This window comes from Patagioenas fasciata, chromosome 1 (genome assembly GCF_037038585.1).
Source record: "Patagioenas fasciata isolate bPatFas1 chromosome 1, bPatFas1.hap1, whole genome shotgun sequence".
Taxonomy (NCBI): domain Eukaryota; kingdom Metazoa; phylum Chordata; class Aves; order Columbiformes; family Columbidae; genus Patagioenas; species Patagioenas fasciata.
Genome location: NC_092520.1, coordinates 177,836,462 through 177,855,777, shown reverse-complemented (window position 1 = coordinate 177,855,777; position 19,316 = coordinate 177,836,462). Strand labels below are relative to the sequence as shown.

Sequence of the window (19,316 nt, the reverse complement as noted above, 5' to 3'; positions counted from 1 at the left end):
ATTCTGTACAGGACCTGATCCTGCAAACACTAAACGCACGCAACCAATAATTCGCAATGCTGTCAATAATTTGCAGTGCTGGGTTGATTTAGACAACAGGTTTACCTGACGGGCTTGCTTTCTATTTTGTAAGGTCAAGGTCATCTTAGATCTGTGATTTAGAGGGAAATCTCACAAACATGTTTGCCTGTGAGGTAGTAGTTAGCATGGAGTAGTGCTGGAGATTCCTACCCCCTTTGTGCAATGGATAACTGGGCCCTCTTTCATTTTGAGTTCCCTCTGCCATGACGTGACCACCGTACAGGCATAGCTGGTTTTGTCATGGATCAAGGAAGTACCCTGCCTACATCTGCAGGTCAGTTTTTGGTGTAGGCTTTCGTTATTGTTTCTTAGGAAGAGTTTTCTCACTGTGAGAGGAAACCTTGGAAACAAAAGACTTAAGAGGAAGCTGGGAGATAGGTGGCCTTATTTTGCTATCTTTTATCAGGACCAACTTCTATATAATGCATCTAGAAGTCGCAGGTGTTGCTGTTGCTAGACTTATGCTGCTTCTCACATACTTCAGCAGCCTACATTTGTCCCATGCATTGCAGAAGTTGCTGTTATCATTTCCTTGTCCCACACAAGACAACAGAGAGGTGAGAGTTTTTGCATTAATAACTATTTTGGGCTGGAAATCTCACACCTCTCTTCCAGGTTTGGGGGTTTTCCACTTCTAAACTTTCTTTATTATTGCTGCTTCCCACTGACCAAAAAACCCCATGGTCACTCCTAGGCTAGTGGAGGAAGATGACCACAAGGACAGATTTGAGCTGACAACCTTCACCTAGGAGATCTGCAGGACTCATGGGTGAAACAACTGAATTAAAGATTGTGGGGCGTGTGGAATACAGCCTGCTTTTGAATCTTCCCCTGCACCAGGGATGCATAAAGTGGACTTACTAGCTATTAATTTACTAAAAGGCCTCAGGGGAATCCCACAAAACTGCAAAACATTAAAGCTGCCATCCTTACTATGCAATACTAAGATAGAGTGGTGCATGGGTAAATGTGGTGCACAAGAGAATAGTAAATATGACATTTGTGTCATTATGACATTGGTCCTACTAGAGTTTACTGAAGAGCCAGTGAATATACAGACAAGGAGGAGGAAAAAAAGCATCATGTTCTTGTATCTTCAAAAGAATCTCAGCTGAGTCCCACCATAAAGCTACCAAAGAAGTGAGATTATTACATTATAAGAAAGTCCTCACATAAATATGCAAACATGAAAATGATGAGGGGGATGGAACACCTTTCCTATGAAGAAAGACTAAGAGATTTGGGGTTTTTTAGCCTGGAGAAGAGAAGGCTGCAGGGAGACCTTATTCCTTCCTCTCAGAACTTAAAAGGGGCCTATAAGAAGGATGGGGTCAGACTTTTTAGCAGGGCCTGTTATGATAGTACAAGGACTAATGGTTTTAAACTAAAAGAGGGGAGATTCAGGCTGGACATAAGCAAGACATTTTTTTACAATGAGGGTGGTGAAACACTGGCCCAGGTGTCCCAGTGAGGTGGTAAATGCTCCATTCCCGGGGACATTCAAGGCCAGGCTGGATGGGTCTCTGAGCAACCTGATCTAGTTGAAGATGTCCCTGCTCATTGCAGGGGGAGTGGACTAGGTGACCTTTGAAGGTCCTTTCCAACTCAAACTAGTTTATGATTCTAAATAAGAGATATGAATCAGTGAATGTTTTTTGCAGTTAAGTGGTTTCATTCATGCGAGGGCTCACTTGGGGACTGTGCCATTCAATGTAGCCATCAGCATTTTGGGAAATGGGGTGGGCTGTGAAATAATTAAGCTATTCAGAATACCAGAGAGGGGGTTCAACTGCATAGAACTGTTATAGGAGTTCAAAACACTGAGTGACAAGGCAATAAAATGGGAGATTAAAATCAGTGCTGATAATATGCAGAGATAGAGAGTAAGGACAGAATCAATGTGCTGTAGAACTGATGCATAAACCACAGCACCTTTCTGAGACACTGTTGTCTTTTCTTTTGATTGTTCTGCTTTCTAATTTTAACTACTAGACAGTAGATGATATCTTTTCACTCCTGTGCGTGTGCATCTATTAACTCACACAGGTTGCGTAGCTGGAAAAATCTGCACTGATCTTCAGTAAAAATGTCCAATGCTTCTGCTGTGTTTCTCTTTGGGAATATTTAGAGTAGCCATTAAAATTCATTTCACACTTAAATTTAGCTTAGCTGGCAATGCCTTCCTCCGTTGGACACAGTGAGGAATGATGTAGAAGAGGAGATCGAGAAGTTCCATGTGTATGAGAGAAGAGACGATGGGTTTTCATGTTAAAAATGATTCACCTCATTTATATGGTATACATCTGAGAGGAAAAAATATGGTCTTGTGGAGGCTGATTTTTGTGACGTTTTTCTTTAACACTATTATCACATTAACAGAGCAAAGTGAGTAATGACTAGTTCAGCAGTTTATTTTAAACACCTTGTAGAAATTGGTCTCACAGACTTACACCAGGCAGGGAAAATGGAGGGAGAAGTCATACAAGAAACAATTCATTTGGATTCCTTTGAGTGGTTAGGTAACTATGGCAGCACTGGTGAACTTCAGCAATGTCTGCTGTCAGATTTAACATGAAAGATTTAAGGATGATTTCAAAATTTCCAGTTGAAAATAAGGACATGTTGAAATGAAAACAAACAAACAAACAAAAACCAACCAAACAAAAAAACCCACCTCAAATAAGCAAAACATACCCCAGTCAAAAAACAAACCACAAACAGACAAAAAACCCCAAACCACCCAGCTACTGAAATCAGAGTGTACAAACACATTTTGCCAGCAGTGCCAGCTACTACACCCTCTTCCAGCTGCTCATTCCATCCCTGCTTCTCTGCTTCTGCTACCCAGCACACCAGTATGAGAAGAACCTGGCACTTTCTCTTGCCTTCCCTTCCCTTCTTTCTCTTTTCCTCTTCTCTCTTCTTTTCTCTTCTCTTTCTTCTTTTCCTCTTCTTTCTTTTTCATTTTCTTCTTTCTTTCTTTCTTTCTTTCTTTCTTTCTTTCTTTCTTTCTTTCTTTCTTTCTTTCTTTCTTTCTTTCTTTTTCTTTCTTTCTTTCTTTCTTTCTTTCTTTCTTTCTTTCTTTCTTTCTTTCTTTCTTTCTTTCTTTCTTTCTTTCTTTCTTTCTTTCTTTCTTTCTTTCTCTTTCTTTCTTTCTTTCTTTCTTTCTTTCTTTCTTTCTTTCTTTCTTTCTTTCTTTCTTTTTCTTCCTTCCTTCCTTCCTCCTTCCTTCTTTCTTTCCTTCCTTCCTTCCTTCCTTCCTTCCTGCTTTCCTGCTTTCCTGCTTTCTTTCCTTCTTTCTTTCTTTCCTTCCTTCTTTCCTTCTTTCCTTCTTTCCTTCTTTTTTTTTTCCTTTTTAATAGAAGTTGCTACAGCCAGCTTTGCATCCCTAGAGTACAGCTAGTCTCTTTTAAGAAAGACACATAGCCTACATTAAATGCATACTGAGACTTCTCATGCTTAGTCCTGGGCTGAGAAAAATCCCACAGCACCATTTAATTTGCATCTCACATGCATACACACGTCTGCGATGAGTACAAACAAAAACAGCTGATCACTTCACAATTTGTTCAGGTCTCCAGGATTACTGAATCACTCTGTTACGACTGTAAAATAAGGATATGAATTAAGGTATCTTACACCAATGGAGGCAGCTGGGCCCATGGCAGTAGGAATGGCTACAACAATTACAACTAGACTAGTTTGGCTTATTATAACTAAACTTTGGGCTTGGTGAGTGCGATTTCTGGAATTTGCCAATTCAGCAGTCCACGGGGAGTTGGAGGTCCCATGTTGGCAGGAATCTCAAGGAAAACCTGCCCCATTCCCAGTCAGCTCAACCAGTCTGCCCCTAGATAACTTGCTTGGTAAACCCCTGAGGACCTGAGAAATTGGAAGCCCCACAAAGTCCCCTGTGCAAGCCCAAAGCCAAGACTCTGAGACCGGCAAAGCCCAAGCATCCAGACATCCAGCTTGTACCGCTCACAGAGAGACCAGCAGATGGGCTGACCTTGATCTAGGCTGCATAACTCGGACTTGCAAGGAATGTGAAAATGTCTTTCATTTTAAATCAAAGTAACAACAAATGGGAGTTTTAGACCCTTCTGCCAGATCTCTTAAAAAACGATATCCATTCCCAAGTCTCAGACACACAAGAGGAAATAAAATATTTTTTTATATATCTGGGCAGGGTCGTCTTTTGTGACAACATAGAGCAAGATTAGCATTCTGCTTTTCACAGAGATTCTGGTGAACAAATATGCAAACACAGTTTATTAATTAATTAATTTAATACTCAAATTTCAAAAAGTTTCCATTGAGAAATGTGAAGTTTTAAATAATATTCTGGTACAAAAAATATAGTCCTTGAAATAAAAATATCAATATTACCATCTCCAAATAAATAACATTACTTCAGACATACTTAAATGATTCAGTACAAAAAAAATACAGAACTTCTCAGAATCAGTGAGTTGAAGCTTAGTCAGTGCAATAAATTCAGTCACATTTCCTGGAGCTCCTAAGTAGCCTGGCCTCCTGGTAACTTCAGTGCATAACAATAATTATCAGCAATTAATCACCAATTTCCTAGTTCAGAAAAGTGCTTCAGCATTTGCTTAGCTTTAAGCATGCCTATTTGATTGATTTGGGTTTAGATATGCTTAGAAGTAAGCAGATACGGAAATGTTTTCCTGAGTACAGAAACTTCCCCATATTGGTGCTTGCATCTCCATGCCAAATAGATGAATGATGAGACTAATCGTAAAACATCCCTCTCTCAAGACAGCACCAGACGGAAGGCTGGGTACTGTATCATGTCATTTCAAGATTTCCATATGGAAACTGGGTAAACATTTCCTCATTCTGTATTCTCTTGGTCAACAAACATTTAACAGACATGATTTTAAAACAAAGTCATGTCTTATATAGTAGTAGGAGTATAAATACTTTGACTGGTGTTTCTTTATAAATAATTATTTAAAATACTTATATATTAATAAATAAATGTGTAAAACCTCAATAAAAAGACTGACATAAAAAATGTGCATCAAAACAAAATTCACACAACTCAGTACAAAAGATCATATGACGTCATTAGCATTTGCACCTCCTCTGAAACTGGCTCCTTTTCCTTTTGAGAGAAGCTGGAGTATCCACCAGTTTTTGTAAGACGCTGAACAGCTCATGCACAGCTTTGCGTTGAGTTTTCAAGTCATTCATCTGTTATAAGTGACAAACAAACAGAATGAAGGTCACGCCAAGAGCTATAATTATTTACTGATCACATCCTTCTGGCTACACGGCTACTAGGCTAAACCAGATGGACTTCTGCCATTTCCAGTTACTCTGCTACCTAATTTCTACAACAAAGAGTCATTTTGTCACAGATTTTTTTTTTCCATTTTCTGTGCTACTTTGTAACATGCCACAGACCTGTCACCTTCTGTGAAATGCAGCTACTCTGTACTTATCACAATGATACAGGAGTTACCCACAAGCAGCTAACTCCACCAGGATTGAGCTACAGACCTCTGCAGAGGTTGGTGGTTCATGCCCTTTGCACCTGCTTGATAAGCCAAGTGTCTCCAAAACCCCTGGAGGAAAAACGTAGCCAGGCACAGCTTTCCAACTTAATTTTTAAACCATAAAAGGCCGTATCAGTGGCAAATCTGGTGGGCAGGCGATGTGACAGCACTGCTAGCACCTTTGTGCCAGACTGATAAGACTTGGGGAGGGCAGCCTCCGCACTGACACCCCACATGGCAGACCCACAGCAAGACCTGCAGCTGGAAACATTAGGTTTTCCAGTATGAGCTGAGCCACATGGGGTTTACCAAATGGGTTACTGAAGCATTATTGGCTTTATTCACACTCAAATCTCAACTGGAAAATACAGTGTCATGAGTCTTGGAGGCAGACGAAAAGCCTTACCTGAAGCTTTGCCAGATACTTGAGGTCTTCCAGCTTCTTTAAGCCATCAGGAAGGCTGTTTTTCAGAGTATAAAGTTCCTCAGATATGTGTCTGACGTGCGCCTTCGACTTGTCAGATTTTTCAAGCATTTCCAAGTACATGGAAACAATCTGGCTCAGGATGATCCTCTTTTCATTTCTCTGTTGAAAAATACAGTCAGAAAAAAAGGTCTGTAAGTGCCCATCAGCAGGAAAGCTAAAAAGCAGCACACAGGGGTTCTCACTGCCACTTGAAACTTATTTGATAAAGAAGATGCTGCAAATCATCTCCTGGGCTTGGCTGTACCTCAGGATCGGTTTGTGGTATGGTATGAAGTACCTTGCTCCTTATGGGGAGCATTTTTATGGGCATTGTTTTGTAATTTCCAAGGTACTGAAGTGGCCTCTGCTGATGTTTGTTCTACCCCAGCTGGTTACACTGGACCTGGGAGATGCTTTGTACAAAAAGTCCCTTGCAAAGTGTCTGAGATGCTTTGTCATATCTGGTTCTGACTCACCTCTGTCCAGTCCGTCAGTTTGCCTGTAAAAATAGGTCCGCCGTCAGCTACGTCTGAATTACTTGAGTTCTGCAACAAAGAACAAACATATTTGTTATACAAACAACACTTATCACAAGGCGAATTTGCATTCTTTATTCAAATGAGGAGTAAAAACCAGAGAGATACGATTTTGCACCACAGCCCTGTAACTATTACAATGCTTTCGCTTCTCTGAACACCAAATCTCACTAGATGACTGCCTAGTACCAGAAATGACATTAGTCTGCTTTTCAATGTCTTCTCCTGCTGTAACTCGTCTTAATAGAGACAAGCACCATATATTTTACCAAATGCTCCTTGCAAGTTTTGATATTGACAGCTGAAAATTAAACTTCATAAGCACAGCAACTGGTTAGAAAACTGTCAGAACTGATCTTGGCACGTTTTCTGGTAAGTCAAACTCCACCAATATGTAGTCTATGGCCTCAAATCTATCCATTCTTGGTAAAATCTCATGTGGAACAACAACTAAATAACTTTTAACCATAAAACTACAGTTTGTATAACTGGAGAATAGCCCAGTAGCCCACAATCGTGTGGGGATATACAAGATTAGTGAGCTACTGAGAGGCTCACAGGAATGGAGTTTAACTATCAGATGTTAGCCACACATTGTGGCAGACTCTAGGGAAAAAACAGCAATATAATTCTCCCACCAAGGAAAAGTAAACTGAATCATTTCCTCTTCTGTGTGTCTTTTTTTTTTCCTTTCTTTTTGTGTACAACAGTCACTATTTCCTTTTTTGTCTACTCAGTAATTTAAATACAGTGAGTGCAAAGGGAAAACTTTCAGGCTGACAGAAACCTTGTGGGCTGATTGGTTGCCTGTGTTGAGCCCATTGCGAAACCTTGTTTTGCTGTTGTTCTGATAGGTGGGGAGCACCTGCTGTGGATCAGAGTTTTAATGTCTGGGCAAGAAGTTCACCATGGCTCAGGATCTCCTCAACAGAGTCATATATATTCTAGTGAGAATCTCTCAGATCTATGCTAATGAGAAATTTAAGATATAATGCCAATTTTACAGCCAGTTTCCTATCAATCTGCAAACAATGAAGTATCATGCTGGGCTTCTTTGTGTGATACTTCAGGGTGATTCTTTGACTACTAAATTTTGACTTCCATATGCACAAAATTCTGACAAAATCAGAGCTGAAACAGACTCTTGCAGGTGCTTTCATATATTTAAGGAAAAAAATATATATATATTGTGAGAAAAAGCTGCTAATTAGAAGTGTCTCTATTGTAGATCTGTTATCTCTATGACTAATCCCAGCTGATGTTAACTGTGACCTTTAATGCCTCCTAGATGAAGATAGGTAAATTCACATTACACTTTTCAAGTTGTCAGAATTCTGTCTGAAAAGAAGTAACACCATTCTGGATAACATTCCCATGCTGGATCACAGTCACAGATACAGAAGCAAAGTGACTGGAGGCTGTGAAAGAATGAGCAGTAGGAACCATCTTTCAACAACACACTACTGCTACTTCTAATAAGAACCAGATGCATTTCCTAAAGCAAAAGTTCTTCTCTGTTTTGCTCATATTGCTAATTAACACTGAATCTCCCATTAAAGTTACTAACCTAAAACCAAAAAAGTGTCAGTAAATTGCATCTGAATAGAATTGAATCAAAATACATTCATTCATCAAAAATTGCATTAAGATTCCTTGTTATAAAACATTCCATGTAATCAAAGGCTGAATGAAGCTAGGAGAAGCTCTTCTGAAAGGAAGAGCACTCCTGAAATAAATGCAAACTACTGCATTAAATATGACCATTGGAAAATTGAATCATGTTAGTGAAAGAGGTTAGCAAAACCAAATAAATTGTCCATATTATTGTTTTTAAAAAAGATACAACAAAAAATATTGTTCCATGGTTATCCTCTATTGGTACACATTGAGTATGTCAAGCAGTGCTTAAGCCTGGACTATACCTAAAGCACAAGCAGGAGAAGAGAAATGCAGTAGAAGAACATACTTACAAAGTCAGATTTTAGCTGGTCTATATCATTTTCAAGGTGAGCAAGAATTAAGCTGTTTCCAAAACGTCCAAAACAAATCATGACAACAGACAGAACAAACAAGCTGTAGGTCTGGCAAGTCATTTTCTTGGTGATGGCTCAGTTAAAATGCTCAGATAAGTTCTGGGAGATGTCAGTTCTAAGAGCAGTGAGCTTCAACTTCTAATAGTCAAATCTTCTATTAGAAGAAAGTAGACGAATGAACTTCATCTGCCTGTCAGTGGTATTTATACCTGGTCTTGAAATTTTTCATTTCGTCATCATAGGCTGTGTATATTTAGACAAGATAGTGTCAGATAAGAACCCTTCGTTTTCGGCTAATCAAGGGAATCCCTCGAAAGCATCTTTCTTAAAGCATGGTCCTGGAAAATTTTCAGTGGTTCATCAACGGGTAACATTTACGTGGCAGATTCTGAAGTTTCTTTTACACGTGGTTGGGGAAAGGGGGAAATTATGGTACTGATTGAGGAGTATGCGTTGTGGCTCAAGTGTATTCTTACACTCGATCTGAAGAAAAAAAAATCATATCGTGTGGTTAAAGGGTCAGTATAACAACCAACTCATTTCTGGTATTCTTTTAAAGTAACCACTGAGATTGCTACGGCATTCTTCAGAGTCACTTAGAGATTTAAACATTCTCCCTACTGTTGTCCTTTTCTGAAACACTATTTGCATTCTTTCCATGGTCTAAAGTGTATTTCTGCCACTTTCTCATTCTTTCCCTCCAGATTCAAAACAGACTTATGGAAAATGAGGTTCCAGCACGGATGCAATGATGCACCATATTAAATTCCTCTATGGTTGTCTACTATCTTCAAGAGCAGAGTATTTAGTACTCAAGACATTCATTTCTGCTTGGCAATAATTGAAGTTCCCCACCAGCCCATTCATTTGAACTTATGTGTGTAGAATATGAAAACAGAAATACACGAATGAAAAAAAGCCCAGTTGAAGAAGATGAACAGAATGTTCTCCAAGTGCATACAGACCTCTCAAACAACTGTATTGAGGATATCTGGGGAAAAGGTTTTTGTTGTTGGTTTTTTTTTTTTTTTTAATAGGAACTGAACTCTGCTTTGGTGGATACCATGGCAAAAGACCTTAATGTGAAGAGTCTTATGAAAAAAGTCAGAATAATTTTAGACTGTAGTATATGAAAGTAGGGTAGGCAGGTGCCTACAAGGGAACAAAAGAAGGAGCCCAGAAGGAAAAAGAAAAGAGAGAGAATCAGGAAGAGGGCACTTGTGGGCTCAGTTCACACAGGCTGCAATGGAGGATGTCCATAGCTCATCAGAAACAGATGAGAATGAGACTTGTCACCAACAGGTATTATTTTAGCTCTTCAGCACAGCCCCGGATGGCTCCTTGGGTGCTCTTTGCAAGAAATTGTCTCCTTCCCCAGCAGCACCTTATATCTCAGCAAATGACCACTTAAACCACCACCAGATATTTTCATCTGCAGCTTGAATGAGGACCTCCATCTGTGGAACAGATTTAGCCTAGTACTACCATTGCAAACAGGGAATTGACATTTTACAGATACAAGAACCAAATTTCACCGAAAATCCCAGGCCCAAAAGGTGCATGCTAAAACTCCCTGGGAAGAGTAGCATAGACAGATGGCAAACATCTCACAATGGGTGCGGTACTGCATAGAAATTAGGGCAGTAATCTGCTTGGGGTAGTAGCACTATGCAATGCCCATCTTCGTTTTTGTTTAGGAAAATAAAACTGGTTGAGCAATAACCTGGTTGCTGGAAGTGTTGAGATGGAGGTGAGGTGATAATGCTATTCAAGGATGTTTCAAAGCACTGTACAAAAATACAAAGTTATCATGCCTGCCCATGGCAAAGGATTGGACTGGATGGTCTTCAAAGATCTCTTCTAACCCAAATCATTCTGATTCTATGATTCTATTCTAGAAATTAGGATAATAGAGTCATAGAATCATTTACGTTGGAGAAGACCCTTAAGATCATTGAGTCCAACCTAATACTATAAAGTCCACGGCTAAAACTTAGTGCCACATGTACATGGCTTTTAAATACCTCCAGGGACGGTGAAAAAATGGTGGTTTCACCAAGTGGACTCACAATTCAAAGCCAACTCACAAATGTCAGTACACTAAACAAACCTCTAGGTAATGTTGAAACATCTGGATTGCTTTGCAAGACAAGCACAGTCAAATGACATGTTGTGGCACAGCTAAATGTAGTTTCATACATACAGGAAAACTAAGCATATTTTACAAGGTGAGAGACATGTGCTGAGGCACATCAACTCACCACAATCTTATGGAGCGATTCTTTGGCAAACTGTTTGAAGGGAGAGGTTAGGTGGCAGAAGCAAAATTATTCCTGTTAGGTATGGTGCTCTTAATGCTGTCAAAAACATGCAACTGGAATTGGGACTCGGACATCAAGCCCAATTTTTGCTATTGTATGTCCTAATTTGAGCAGTGCTTTTCTGTTGAATTACTAGTGAGTGTGCAAAGAAGACCTGCAAGTAAGGAGTTCAGGAGAGATTCTTTACTAGCTAAGTTGTCTTAACATGTTGAGGACAAATCACAACAAGGCTGAACACAACTAATTGCTGTAATTATCCAGCCAGGGAGAAGATGTAATTCCAGGAGCTGAAAGATCACGTCAGTAACACTGTCCTCCTCTGCAGAGAACTGTTCATCCAGAGTGACTGTGCTGGGTTAGGCTGTGTCTCATCCGCAGCAGGCTATGCCTTTCAGGTGACCTTCCTTTGGTCTACCATTACTACTAAACTTTTAATAATAAAGGAGGATGAAATATCAGAAAGAAATCATTTTTACAGCCCACCTTTTGTAGATAGACTGGTTAGAGTTTTGGAGGTTTATATGGCTAATTTTACCACTAGATCTCCTCACCTTTCAGAGGAAGCCACTGTCAAGCAACCATTTTTGCAGATAAGAGAACATAAGCACAGAGCAATGGGATCATTCAGCATCTAGGAAAGGCAAACCTAGGAATATAAACAGGGTCCCCCAGTCCCATTTTAGTCCTTTGTCCACTCAGTGGCATTGCAAGTATTGTAGGGTAAACCAAGGTAAGAAATTAAACAAAAAGCAAAGAAGAAAGCCATGATGTCTGGCTCTGTGATGCTGTCTTCTGAGTGCAGGTCTGACTTTCAGGTACTTTCTCCTGCCCATGGAGGCTAGATTCAGTCCTTCTACTCATGTGCACATTTAAATTCTCAAACAAAAGGTTGAATGTTCTGAGGTAAATTGTCAGTTGGACAGAAATGTGTTCTAATACTGAAACATAGGATCCCTTTTCCAAATCCTTTACATTTGAATGAATGGTACCATGTTAACCTTGACATGCTTGTCTAATAACGTTCTCTTCTATTGGCACAGACCATCACCTCTCTCCAAATCATTTTGAAACTGGGCAACAGCCTACAGAAGGTGGTCAAAATGTGAGAATCCTTGAGTCCCAGGTGTCCTGTGCATCTCCCAGTCCTGTTCTACTTCACATTCTGTCCCAAAGTGATGAAACAGATCACCATTGTCCAGTCTATGTCTTGTTGCCCAAGAACTGTGAACTGTCAGGTTGTGAGGAAGCCTAAGGTTCAGTTGGCTCCTCTGCACTGACTTTTCTGAGCATCAACATGTTACAAACATAAGGGGTATCCTGCAAATATCTGCTCTTTACTAGACAGAGACAAGGGCCTAAGAGCATCCAATTTTTTATTTGTGTTCCTTAGTAGATATCCATTGAATGCATGCTGGGGGGACTAAACTTTCAGCATTAACACCAGCTCTTTGCCTGAGTACTATTTCTAATCTAACTGAAAGAGGTGGCAGAACAACGTTGAAAAGCCTTGTGGTGCACAGAATTGGAGTGGTCCTTCTGTATGGTTCCATAGTCACAGCTGGACTGTCATCTGTTCTAAACACAGTGGGAAATGAAACCAAGGCATTTTTTCATTTTGCTGCCTGGAAGTGATCTGACTCTACATGTAAAGTAGAGGTTTCACACCCATCTGTTCGTACAACACCTTACATCAATTACCCAATGATGCCCTTGCTGAGTCATATCAAATTTCATTCTGACCAGTGACTAAAGATTTTTCCCTTTCATTTTTTGTTTTATGTGTACTTCTCAGTGTGCTGGGTGAGCGCTTAGTGAGGAACTGCCCTTACCAACCCAGCAGATCTCTGTCAGACTTCCATTTCTCTAAAACTGAGTGGCTTCCTCTGTCACCACTGCCCCAGGAAAGCAGCTCAGGGTTGGAAAATCCTCTCTGAGTTGTCATTCTGACCTTAAATCACACTTCACCTCTTAGCCTCCCTTTCATGCAAAGCAGCAGAAATATTTCCTTCAGTTCCTCCTTTGCAATGCTGGGGGGAAGGGGTGAAGGGATTTAAGTGGATAAAGTTTGCATAGACGTTGTACCAGTGCTCTGTAATTACTAAATATTGTTATTCATGTAACGATTATCTGCAAAGTAGATGTCTTGATAATCAGACTTCATGACTTTGCAACTGACCCTTAGGAACACACTGTAAGACTAACATATTTCCTTACAAATAAACAAACAACAAAAACAACAAATGTTTTAAAAATCCCTAACCAGTCAAACAGAAAACACTCTCTTACAGATATTGGTATCTTTCATAAATGCTACACATCTTGGAGGATGTAGCTGTCTATTTCTTGTGACCAAAAGATCTCTATGATTGAGAGGATTTTTCCAATGATCATTAGGGATAATGTCGGCACGAAACAGCTACTTTGTTTTATGAGAAAATTTTTTTGGGATGGGGGATGTTCTAACGTTCTCAAAATGAACTGTTTTGACATTTTTCTAAATAAAATACTCTATCCTGCCCATTCCAAACACTTTTTGCAAATGCTGTTGTTTGAGAGAACTAGAAAACCAGTTTGTAACATCTGAAATACGACACAACCAAGATCCTTTGGCCTTCATTACGTACTTCTCTCTGTTCGCATGCAAACAGCAATGAGAAAATGTATATTATAGATTCCTCTTTCCAGTCTCAAATTTCCTCACACACATTAGTTGCTGAGTCTTCCAAAGAAAGGGAAGGAAGACAAAACTAACACCTGGTAGCGCTAGACATCTAGAGAAACAGATGTCCAGACAGATAATGAGCTGATGGCTACAACACTGAGTGATTAAGTTCAAAATCTTTAAAATCATGGTAAGCTTGACTGACACAAGACATCTGTTGTATATTTCCATTCAGAATTTCTATTTGGTAACCCCATGCGGGGTGGCAAAAAAAGTGTAAATACTAGGAAAACCTTTCCCCATAAAACACTAATGATTACTTTCTGAATTAATAAGAGGAAATAACTGCCCCATCATGGTCTGAGCACTCATCCATCCTGTAAGGTTTTGCCTTGCCCAGGAAGAAAAGGATAGCTGTGAGCAGATGTTCTGGGCTAGCCTTTCTCACACGCTATCAAGGACTTTTTGGTATGGATATCAGCTCTGTTTTGTCTAGACAGGCCAGTAAAAGAATAATGTGAATATTCATGACTCACATTAAAATAATTTTCTGGAGCGTTTGGAGGTGGTAGCAGATCTCTTTTCTCAGAACATCTGTCCCCATTAGCAGCAGTTCATGTCCCTGTTCATAAAAATGAGGATAATGCTCTCTGCCTTCTCTTACCTTGAAAGACTGTTGAACTGATGTGTATAAGGAATTCTGAGGCTTGACAGAGGGGCCTGTAACATACATTTTCTAATAGCTGATTGTGCATGAACAGCAACATGTGGTGGAGACCAAAGGGTCCTCCTTGTTTCTTGTGCTATCTTTCAGGTTGGTATGAACTGGTTTTCCAGCTCTCCAAAAAACACAGTCTGTGTGTATGAATGATTAAGAAACTACAAGTTACCGGTGGGAGATGACCATGAGAAAGGGAGATATAATCCTAAAATGCTATTTTTCTTGTAAGGAAGTATGGAAAACAATGATAGCATTGTAGAAGACAGTAATGGAAAAACACGGTGTGCATTTTCACTCTGCATCTACAGTTTGGAGTCTTTTCACATACCCAACTCTGGATCAAGGTCTATTACCCATAAAATAGAAGAAGATTCCAAATATTATTCAATTTTAGTTTAAGTCCACATTAATGGAAAAGTAGCACAAGTGTTGGCACAGCAGGAGCCCGAAGTATGGCTGGCGTTGTATAAAATAACTCCTGTGCTACAACCACAGAGTGTCTATGGGTTTTTCCACATAAAACCTTTCATTTTCACCAGTTCTTCTTCATTCTTCCAAGAAGAATAAAACACTTACTCTTGAAAATTTTCTTTTTTCATCACCATAATATCCTTTGGAGGAACTGACAGTTCTGAGCATTGTATCATGAATCTTACAGTATTTGTTTCCATTTTAAAGCCCCAGCTTCTTGTCTTATGTGATTTCCTGAGGTTTATTTTAGTGTTTTGGGGTTGGGATTTTTTTTCTAATCACTTTTTATCATCAAGGTTCCAGGGAAAAGATTGAAAACAAGAACTTCTAAAAGCATAATGCAAAGAGAAAAAATCAAAATGTAAACGTAATTGTTTCAAGGTTCTTCCTAAAGACTTCTGAAATACTTCCACCCCAACTTTATAGGTATTAACAGAACCAAAAAAAAAAAAAAAAAAAAATTTCTATTGATTTTTAATGTTAACCAGGTAATGTTATCAGTCCAAGGCTATCAGTACAACACACTGACTTCAGGTAAGGCACATCATGCGTTGGTGGGTGTCAAGTCTTCTACAAAATAAAGTTCTATTTTATTAACATTGTTCTCCCAAAAGTGATCTTCCAAGGTTTTCTAATTCTTCCCTAATAGCCCTTCTCCTCATAAGGCCAGCATACTAGTATTTTCATAACCATTTCCACAAAAATTTCCATTAGTTTTAAGGTAACATTTTAATTTACTTTAAGAGAAATTATTCATTAAGAAAACAATTCCATTGTAATTTGGCCTGACCATGTTCTGTGGTTCTGACTTTCTGCTGTCTCCTGTGAACACATATGCATATGTCTACCTTTGCTGTATGTTGATAGAAAAAACATTGCATGTTTTGCTCACGGTGTCTTTCCCCAGTTCCTCTATACATTAATTAACTCTCCATACAGAGAGACCTCTGGTATTTTCAGAGTCTGCTACTCAGTTTCATTTTCAAAGGATCAGATCCCATTTCAAAGAAGCCAAAAAGCCATCTGAACCTCTGCATCCAGGCATCTGTGATACTACCTCACAGTGCCGTTTCGAAAGGCCTGTGTTATTTTTAAAGAGATAAGATCAAAGGATGCTAGTCTTGGATCAGCTGTCTGTTTCAGTATGTTCTAGGTGAAGCCACACAGGGGTCTCCATTGACCTCATCACAGGCCAGCTTGCAACCTCCTGAAACAGCAGGGACTCTGCTGAAAATTTGTTGCAGATTAATAACATTGGAAATCATCGCTCTCCAATCAGCATAATCTTTTCCATATATTCTCAATACTATACCCAAATGGTACTTTTCAGACTTCAAACCTGTCAGTGAGCCAACCTCACTCATCTTCCTCCCTTCCTATTTACCGAATTTCTTCTGCATATTGGGTTTTATGATTCATTCCTTTTCCTTAAGTTGATATTCTACATCATGGGCTTTTATTTTTGTTGGAGTTTTTTGGTCTAGCTTTTAACAAGGAATTTAAGCGTCATTCAAGTTTTAATTGTACGATTGCGTTTCTTTTCACAGTCTGAGTACCTTTGTCATACAGATACATTTATTGTTGGAAATTAATACTCATATTTAAATTTGGAAGAAAACACTGGCGAAAGCAATCCTGTAATGCTTTAATTTCTTACTGAATTTTCTGAGTTGAAACGTGAGCATATTGGAGAAAAATCTGATCATTTTCACATGTTTTTCCTTACACAATTTATAATAGTAAAATATCACGTATGTACATCCAAGCACAAGTGCGTAGGTGTGGGCATATGTTGGAGACTAACTCAATGATTTATTTCAAGCATCAGCAAGAAAATATCCATGAAATATTTCAAACCAGCCTACAGAGTGGTTTTTTTTTTTGTTATAATGGTTTAGAAACATCCAGAGGAGGTTTCCTAGCAGAAATCTGGTGTGTGATGCAACCGTTTCTTCTAAAATAATCCAGGAGATGGTTTGGCGGGGATTCCCCTTGCCTGTCATTCTCTTTAGTGCCATTCATAACTGTGTGACTAAGCAATCCAGTCATCTTTACTCACAGAAAAAAAAAAAAGCAAATCAGCATGCAGGTTTGGTCCTACCTGGTTTTGTCCTGCCTCCAGAATGTTTTATGAGCACACCACAAAATCAGGCGCACAAGCAGTCCATCCACAGATGACATTTTACTTAGAACTGGACTTCTTGAAAGCAATTTGCTTGCAAAGACTTTCCAGTTAGACTCAGAGTTTAAAGTGAAAGGAGAAATATGCAAGATAAGTAGTTAAGTAGTTAAGTAAAGAAGAAATGCTTCACACCCTAAGTACATTTCCTCTTTACCTTCACAGGAAATAAGGCTGCCTATAGAAGAGCTACTGTGGCTTGAGTGTAGATGCATTTTATTTTAAAGTCACATATCTTCTTCTTTCAAAGGACTGGACCAACACTAAGAAGTGCTCTAAATGGACACCCTCTAGTCAGCTCTGGGTGATGCAAAGATTTAATTAGCTAGTAATAAATACTTAAAAGACCAAGAAATGAGAGAACTACGTTTCTGTTGCTTTTTTGAAGAGGCTAATCAGTCTCTGCCCCCAAACTAAAATAAAGCAAGTTTCTAAAAAGATAATAAAAAAGGAAATGTTGGAGAAGAACAAAATACAATCTCAAGTAGTGTACTTTAAAGCAATTAAAATGAAAATACCAGGGCAGATTGTGTTGCTCATCTTTTTTCCTAAGGAAACGAAACTTACGCAGTTTCTCTAGTTTGTCAGTTGCTTCCTCGTCAGTAACTTTTCAACAAAATCAGCAAATTGATCCGAATTTGTGAGAGTCAAAAGTCTGACAGCTAATTTTGGCCCTGCCACTTTCATTAATATTGACAGTTAAGAAACTGAAAGATTTTTCTACTAATCATCAACCATGTTCGATATTTTAAAGTGTCTATATGAGCTAATTATCATAAGGAGGGCACTGGCTTTCCTAACACAGCTATCTGATTGTTGTGAAAGTGTATTAATTCCATCAGTCACCCAAGAGTTAGTTAATATCTAGGAAAGTCTGTATGTCCATTGTGAAAATCTTCCAAAACCTATGAGAAAGTGTGATGAAAGGACCCTTACTTTAAAAAAGAGTCACTTAAACAAAACTTACTGTTTCTTATTAATGAGTACAAGGCTCTAGACTCTTTATCCTTTTTCAAACCTCTGGTTTGTCACATCAGCCTATTCTGTGTGTACCTGTGCAGAAAAATTGAAAGACAAACTGTAGTATGTGCTACCATAGCTAGGGTTGTTTTATTTTGATCAAGGAAGTGTGGATGGATAGCAGCAGCAGAGGAGTTATGATACACCAGGCTTTAGCTGTGGTGTACTAGCTCTGCCTTCATGTACACAGGCAAAGTACAGCTGTTCTTACGAAGCTTTGCAAAAGCAGATACACAGGTTGAATTTCAACTGGGAAGGGCTCAAAGTTCAGGCACACCAACTCTGTTTTCCGTCATTTGCCCTTTCCATAAGAGATTATTCTTTTGGAAAATCAGCAATTCCGGTTTAATAGTTGCTAAAAAGTATCCAAAGAGATTTTAGATTAGCTAATACTCTTTTTTCCCCCTCCCATATAAGGTAAACCGGGAAATCTTCTACATTAGTGTGTCATTTGTTCTACATATGGGAATTTAAAATTAGTCTCCTAATCATCTCCACTCACTGTACTTTGGGTTGCATTTGGGAGCACTCTTGAAGCCTGCAAAAATTGGATTCATTTCAGATATAATAGAATTGGGAAATGTTTTCAGAAACTCACTTGATGTTCTCCAATTGTTAACAGGAGTTTGGGCCATGGGACCAAACCAGAGGTCATTCAAAATAAATACACTGAAAATGCAATGTAGAAGTTGGGTCCTCAGTGTCAGTTATTTTGACTTACAGATCTGCTCCTATAGCATTGCTCCTTTTACTAATGAAGACATAAGGTGTCTTGCAACTATTTCTGATATCTTATTTGAAATGTTTAAGCACCATAATTGGTCTAAGCAAGGGGAAGCAGGAAATTAAAATGTTGCTTGTACTAGAACCTAAATGAGAATAATCAGGCACAAGTAGACAGATAGGTGTACAGAAATAAATATTTGTGGAAGAAGCAATTAAAAGTAGTCATGAATCTTCTCATATCTGGGCATACATGGCAACCTATTAAAAACTCCATAATTTCTGACTTTACATCTAGAATTACACTCAAAAGAGTCTGTGTTGGGATGCCTCAGTTCCTCTTCTACTTCCAAGGAAGTCTTTGAAGGAACTGTATGTCAAGGAGTCAGCAATAGTGAAGTGTTGATTAGCTGGAGATGGAGTGAATTCACATAGTTTTTCTAGTCACCTCAAATCATAAAGTTAAACTTTCTTGATATTCACAGGCTTCGGAATTCTGTAGGTCTTTGAGTAATTCCAAAAATCCCACAGAAATAATTGAAATGAAATAGTGAAGTAGCAGACATATCTAGAGCACA

At 38.9% G+C, this 19,316-nt stretch overlaps 1 protein-coding gene across 1 annotated transcript; it reads right to left on the bottom strand.

The window, feature by feature from the left end:
• Positions 1–5,175: 5,175 nt before the first annotated feature.
• On the bottom strand, positions 5,176–8,701 carry IFNG (interferon gamma). Its single transcript, XM_065854107.1, has 4 exons — positions 8,579–8,701; positions 6,549–6,617; positions 6,013–6,192; positions 5,176–5,301 (listed from the first exon to the last, which is right to left on the bottom strand). The coding sequence occupies exons 1-4, from the start codon at positions 8,699–8,701 to the stop codon at positions 5,176–5,178; spliced, it is 498 nt and encodes a 165-aa protein (XP_065710179.1).
• Positions 8,702–19,316: the final 10,615 nt, after the last annotated feature.